Source organism: Kogia breviceps, chromosome 3 (genome assembly GCF_026419965.1).
Source record: "Kogia breviceps isolate mKogBre1 chromosome 3, mKogBre1 haplotype 1, whole genome shotgun sequence".
NCBI lineage: Eukaryota > Metazoa > Chordata > Mammalia > Artiodactyla > Physeteridae > Kogia > Kogia breviceps.
The window spans coordinates 159,930,204-159,936,925 of record NC_081312.1 but is presented as its reverse complement, the minus strand read 5'-3'; the positions used below and the strand labels follow the sequence as shown (position 1 = coordinate 159,936,925).

Genomic DNA, 6,722 nt, shown 5'->3' with positions numbered 1-6,722 from the left:
AAGAGAATCAAAATAAAGCCACAGCATCAGCCCACCCCAATTCAAACACTAGAAATGTATTCCTGACAGGCTCCCTTCCCTTACTTTCAATTTCTTACATTGATTAACACCCCAAACCATTAATTCCATCTGTGTTTCCTTTTCTTCCTGTCTTCATGCTGTCACACACAGTACTCTGGGGATATGACATTGTTCGTTTTGAAAATCACTGGTTCCAAGACAAGATTTGGAACATTAAAAAAAAATATTAACTCTTTGAACTGTATTGGTTTAAGACACAAGGGAAAATCTAGGATAGGGTGTGCATTAAGGAAGCTTTAAATAGTGGTAATTCTTCATGATTCAATAAAATATTAAGGTTTCACATTTCTGAAACTAGCAACCAAGGGCATTTTAAATGTAAATGTAAGTTATTGAATCTATCCGTAATGTTGAAGAGGATTATTTCAGGTCACTATTTCTCATATCCTGCACAAACACCTAGTGGTAAGATACCATACTTTACCCCAAAGGTCACAGAGATCATAAAACACTGATTCTGGATGCTGTCTTTGAGTTGGCAGCCTGCATCCTAGAAAGAAATGGAATCAATGCTACAGTTAGCCCAGAGGAAGGATCCATGCCTCAAGGTCACTTGTGTGGCATCATAGACAGGGCCTGGGGTGCCCTTGGGACCATCTTCTTTTATTGCAAAGACCATCTTGATTTGAATACTTTTCCTGGTCTTGGGAAGTCAATGGTTAAAATCAATGCACTGTGTGTTGAAAGACAATACGCACGTTAAGTGACTTTAGTGTTTCAGGATCCCTTTACAAAGAACTTGGCATGCTTGTTCTTAATTTGGTGTTCCCAGCAGCTCTGCGGTGTCATTTCCCCTCATTTGACAGAAGAGACTCAGGAGGGTTAAATGCCTTTTCTAGAAGTAGGCATAGTGCACAGATAAGTAGAATGTGAAGTCTGGTCTGCTGGTAGCAAATTTAGGATCTTTTTTTCTCTTTACCAGTATTTTCCAAGTATCCTTTAAACATTAATACAGGACTCAGGTAAGTTTTAGCTGGAAGATATACTTCGGTACATTGAAATTTGTGATATTGACCAAGAAAAAAAACTCTGTACTCCAAAATGATTTGACCTAGGAGCTCACATGGAAATAATCAGCAATCAGCAGCACATGGAACTCCGAAAAAGTATCTTTGCAAATCTGCTCTATACCCGGTTGCTTCAGGAAACTGAAAAGAATGCATTTGGTGTTCTCTCAAACCACAGGCATGCCTGGGAGCAAGAAAAAGAACAAAGGAAATGATAATTCTAGTAGCAACATTGTATAAAGAGCTTCTCACATTCAGAGCTCTCTTCTGTGCCCAGACCTCTCCACCCCCCTCCTCTTCTTGCCAAGTTGCTTCCACACCTTGGAGGAGAATAAGAATAAGTCACAGCAAGTCATCCGGATGTGTTCTTTCCTAGTACTTGCAGGTCTCATGCCCAACTTCTGTAATGTGAGTTATTTAAATTGAAGAACAATGGCTGAAGATGAAAGAGTAAAAAAATCATCAAACATAGATCCCTCCAGGGAATACTTTGTCCTGCTATTTTCCACCTGGGAGAAATTGTCTGATGGGGAAGGGGAGATTAACTGAAATTTGGATTCTAAATAAGTCCAGTTTGTTTCTGTGGGAGTTATTTGTTTTTGGAAATCTGTTAAGAAACCAAGTTAACAGTACTTTTAACTGACTGGAAATGCAGACGTTGTGATGTATTAAGGAGAGAAGTCGTACGTTGGTATCAACCACAGATGCTGAGTCCAGGAGTCTAGAGGGGACGCACAGGAAGGGAAAGAGGACTTGCCTTTAGGTGAGAAGGTGCAGTTACTGTGACCCTGTGTCCTGGCGCAGGCCTCAGGTTCCTCTCCTGCAGAAATGTAAAGTCAGATTGTCCGTGTGAGTGTGAGATTTCTGATCTGTGTTCTTCCTGGAATACGTTGGAACGTTCTAGACGTCTTGGGTCTGCCTCTGTCTAGCGATATAACACTGGCCCAGACTCTGCAGCAGCATGCTGAGCCTCCATGACCTCAGGGGAACACTAGGATGATAAGGTCTTCCATGTCCACACCCCAGGTTTGTTCTGAGAAGGAAAGGTAAACAGGGCCCTTGAGAGCCATCAACACACTCACAGGTCCCTGTGGCTGTACTGAGCACCAGTGGATGTCCCAGTGCCACCAGCTCCTCACTCACACCGTGCACATCTGTGTCTGGATGCCCATCTAGAAAGAGGTGTCCAGATACAGATGTAAAGATACACGTATAGAGAGAGAGAGCTGAGTTATTTCTGTATTTTATGTATTTATAAATCACACACACATATACGCTCACTGAAGCTCAGAATCAATATTTAACATATTTTCAGCTCTCCAAGAAGGCTTGCCGAAGTTCACAAAGTTACTGGGTCTCCAACTCTAGCATAAAAATGAGCAGAGGAAAGTGGTAAAAATCACAGTTAGAATGATCCCATTGAGAGCCTCCTTCTAACCTCGGTTAATCTGGGCAAATTTCCTAAATTTTCGGAGCCTCAGCTTCCTCCTGGGTAAACGGAGGATTTGAGAAAATCTAACCAGACTCAGTATAAACTCAGTAACGTGTCTTGAACTAGCGGCAGATCCGATCTGGGCTGGCTCCATGTCCCCCACATGTGCTTGGACCACAGACCCGGCACGGGGGTCTCCTCACAGCTCTTAGGGCCTAAGGAGAGAGAGACATTTGAGGAATGAACAAAACCGCCACCCAGAATAGCTATGCAATTACAGTCCTGATAAGACCCAGGATGGAAATCCTGGGGTGCTGGGAACAGCCCACGGGGACCCCATCCAGCCTTGACTGAAGCCACACCTTCCTCAGCACAAAGGCATTGTTGGCGTGAGGATACCGCTTCCCTCCAGGCTCTGCCAGCCCTCCCTTCCGTCCTTGTCCATCTCCCCTCTACAGATACATGTGGGTCACATGTGACTGTCTGGGCAACCCCGAGCCTGCTGGGGCCCCCCACTGCCATCTCTTTGTTCTGGCTCAGATGGGCTGAAGACACACTGGCAACATCTCCTGATGGCCAGTAGGGTGACTTGGGCGCCTGATTCTCTTCCAACTTCTCTGCAGCGTTTTAAGCTGCCAAGCTGTGCTGAAGTGATCTAGAAACAGATAAAAGGCAAAAAAGGCTCATAGGAAGACTGAGCACTGATCACTTCCTGCCGTCCTGCGTCAAAAAGTGTGTGATCCTGAGCCTCTTGTTCAAAAGCCTTTCCTCCAAGGAGATACAACTTCATTGCTGCTGCTTGGCCTTAGTGTACCCTGCCTTACCTATTATGCATGATCTTATGCAAAATAAATAAAAAACAGAAAATAGCACCTATCTATGCAAAAATAACGTTTGCATAAATTATACCCCCAAAATAACCAAATTGGAGGGAACTTTAAGAAAGGTAAAGATTAGCCAAGATTTTGATCTTGACCAAGTTTCAAATCAGGATTCAAACTAAGTGTTGAAGTCCAGGTTTAGATTTTACTGCCTTGACCAACCCCCTCCCCAAGGTTGGAAGCTGGATTCTCCGATAACCACACCCACTCTCCAACAAAGGGGATTCAGTACACCAGAGCCTTGGAGACAGCATCTTTGATGATGGGATGCAAGGGAGGGGGCCCTGATCAATGCAGACAGGCTGGAAGGTGCAGCTGTTCGTATTTCTCCCCAAAGCATCTTCCCTTGGCTTCTGAACTCAGGGACTGGTTTTTGGCCAAAGCCTATATAGGGAAACTCTGGGTTAGTACAGGTGTATTGTGGAAGCTCAGAGGTTCCACAGGGGGAGTCCTACAACTGTGTTTCCAGATAACAGTTGATGCTCTCAAATATCTTTTATGCTACAGAGAGTAAGTAGGCGGGCAGTGCACTTTTCCAGCATTCTCTAGAAATTAGCAGCAGCATTGGGCTGTGTTGTCAGTGAAAGGAAATGGCTGAACCTGGCACATAGAGGGACCCTGGTGTGACTGCATTTACCAGCCTGAAATGAGCCAGACAGTTAAACTCCTAAACAGAAAATACACAAGCCCCTGCTTTCTGAGCCCAACCTGTAATAATGTGCTCATTCTTTCAAAATTATTTATTGGATTGATTTACTAAATAATCATAAAGTGATTAGTATGCACCAGTCACTGTTTATACTTATTCTCAAGCACGAATGAACCTGAGAGGCAGCTTTGTGATTACCCCCATTTCACAGATGAGGAAACTGAGGCATAGTTTACATCGCTTGCCCAAAGTCAGAGCAGTGGGGTTAGGACTTGAAATCAGATGACCTCCCCTCTCCCTGTCTTCAGTAAGAACTGAGCCAGGATCCAGCAGCTCACCACATAGCAACATATCCCAACATCCTGATTGCTTCCAGCATTCCTTACCTCATAGAAAATTATCTGGAAATTTCTAGGTCCATAAGGAGCTTGAAAATGGTGTATGTAAAGTAGGAAATAGAAGTATTTGTGTGCCATTTTCACATCATCGTGTTAATGCTGATGACTTTTAGAGTGGATTTTTTTCCAAACCATTACTATTATAATTAATAGCTTATGTGATTTAAATGCAGAATACAATGACGATGGCTGGATTATTTTCCTTTTTATATTTTACTTTAGATGTTTAAGGTTGCATAAGCATAGTCTTGAAAAAATAGGCTGACCCTGAAAAAACTGTTCAAAACTAGTTCAATTTGCAATCCATCTCCTTGTAAATATTACTTTCTTCCGAATGTTACATTTGGCAATGAAACTATTAGATGAAAGCCCTTTCTGCCTTTCATTTCATTCTTCCCTAAATAGAGCAACCTACTGAAATCCCTCGCTTTAAAAATCAGACTCAGATCCGAACACCTACGTCTTTATGCAGTATTTCTCTTGTGCAGAGGTAACAGCCAAGGGATATGAAGGAAGAAACAAAACAAGCAAACAGACAAACATGCAGTTTCTGAAAAATGAATACCCCTAAGAGGCTGTCTCCCGGGGAATTGCAAATCTTAGCCCCTTTCTGAGGAAATGAGAGCTTGGTATTTCTTAGAGAGATATTTCCCCCTTGACACACAAGCATTATAACGGATTAACTAGTTAAAAACTGTTTGGTTGGAGATGCAATCTCTGCATCTTTCTGAGCATGCAGGGATGTAATGCCCTCTGTCCCTTTGGTCTGAGCAGGAAGCCTGGATCCGGGGTAGATTCCTCTGCAAGCTGCCCCTCAGGCTTCTCCCTGAGAAGCTGGCTCGGCCTGCCTGTTCCCTCCCTCCTGTGCAATCTCCTTCCCTCTCCACGGGTCCTGGGCAGCTCCATCCGTCCAAATGGGAGCTGAGTTTGCAAGCTGACAGGGCATGCACAGGGCTGTTGGTGCTGATGTCAGAGCCAGCAGACAGTTGTGATTGGATCTAATTAGACTTTGCAGCAGCAAATAGACAAGCTCCCTGCGTGATTGGCTTCAAAGTGGCTGGTGCCAAACAACTAGCAGAGGTGCCAAAGTAGAACCCTGCGTTTGGAACCCAGATCAAGAGAGGCTGCCGGGGCAGGAGGAGGGGGAAGAGGAGGAGGGGGGCCTGGGCCGGGCGCACCTTTCCTTCGCGGTCCCTCCGGCCCTAGGGCTCTTTGGTGCTGGAGCTCAGATCGCGGCTCTCAGCCCAGCTGGAAACAAGTGACAGAGAACAATTAGAGAGGAGGGCGGGCGGGAGAGCGCTTGAGTGCTCAGTCCTAAAAAGTGAACCTGCTCCCTGATTTGCAGACGCATTTACCGGCGGCGGCGGGCGGCAAGAGCCGGAAAGGTGAAATTGTTTAAGAAAGGATTCCTGCCCTGTTCCACTTACCGGGTCCCAGCCATGGCAGCGGTCTTGGGGACCAGCAGAGGGTCCGGAGGGCTGAGCAGTCAACTGAAATGCAAGTCCAAGCGGAGGAGGAGGAGGAGGTCCAAGCGGAAAGGTAAGGAGCCGGCTTTCTGCGCTGTCTCCCGCGAACTCTCCGCGCTGCGCCGCCTCCTCTTGTCTGTGGGCTTTGCCTGTTTCCAGCAGCTTCACTTCAGGATGCTGGTGGGATGACGGTCGGTCGGTACAAAGCAGAGCGCTCGGCTCTGGAGTTCAGATCCCTTTGTAAACGCCGGGGCTTCCGCAAGCCCAGAGAGGGTTACGAACCAACGGGGCAGAGAGCTCAGCAAAAGGCAGAGGAGAGGGGCTGAGGACGGGGCTGTTGCTTTGACTGGAGTACGGGCCCTCCCTGGACTCGCACTCCCTGGCCGCCGGCCACCGGCACTGCCTCTGACCCTCGCAGAGACAACGGTAGCCCGGGGGCCAAAGGAAACCCTCTCTTAAGCCAGCATCCCTAAGAACGAGGGACTCCCGGGACCTCGTGCCAGCTTTTCCTTCCAAACTGTCTTGGAGGAAAGAGTGGGCAAAGCCCGGGAAACAGCGTCCCTCCGTTGGCTGACAGTTTCTATTTAGAGTGGTTGTTTTGTAAGCACGGGGGACCTGCAGAGAGAACAGGGCTTATCTGGGGGGAAATAAGCAGAAATTAATACATGAAAAGAGAAACAGGCATTACAGCTTGTTCGAGGTGAGAAAAACTGCACACCAGAAGAGGAGAAAAAGCTGCCGATGACAGGTTGCTCCTGACACACCATCGTTGTCTGTGCCTGGTTACTGATGTGTTTGGAGAGGAGCC

The 6,722-nt window shown here is 46.4% G+C and overlaps 1 protein-coding gene across 3 annotated transcripts in view; it reads left to right on the top strand.

The window, feature by feature from the left end:
* Window positions 1–5,538: 5,538 nt before the first annotated feature.
* ADARB2 (adenosine deaminase RNA specific B2 (inactive)) overlaps window positions 5,539–6,722 on the top strand; it is a 369,707-nt gene continuing 368,523 nt past the window's right edge. For all 3 annotated transcript variants that reach the window (XR_010839874.1, XM_059056464.2, XM_067030178.1), the window contains exon 1: window positions 5,539–5,987. Coding sequence is in view for 2 of the 3 variants with exons in the window: in XM_059056464.2 (XP_058912447.1) it covers window positions 5,888–5,987 (100 nt within the window). In the remaining variant the exon portion in view is untranslated. The remainder of the gene's footprint in view (window positions 5,988–6,722) is intronic.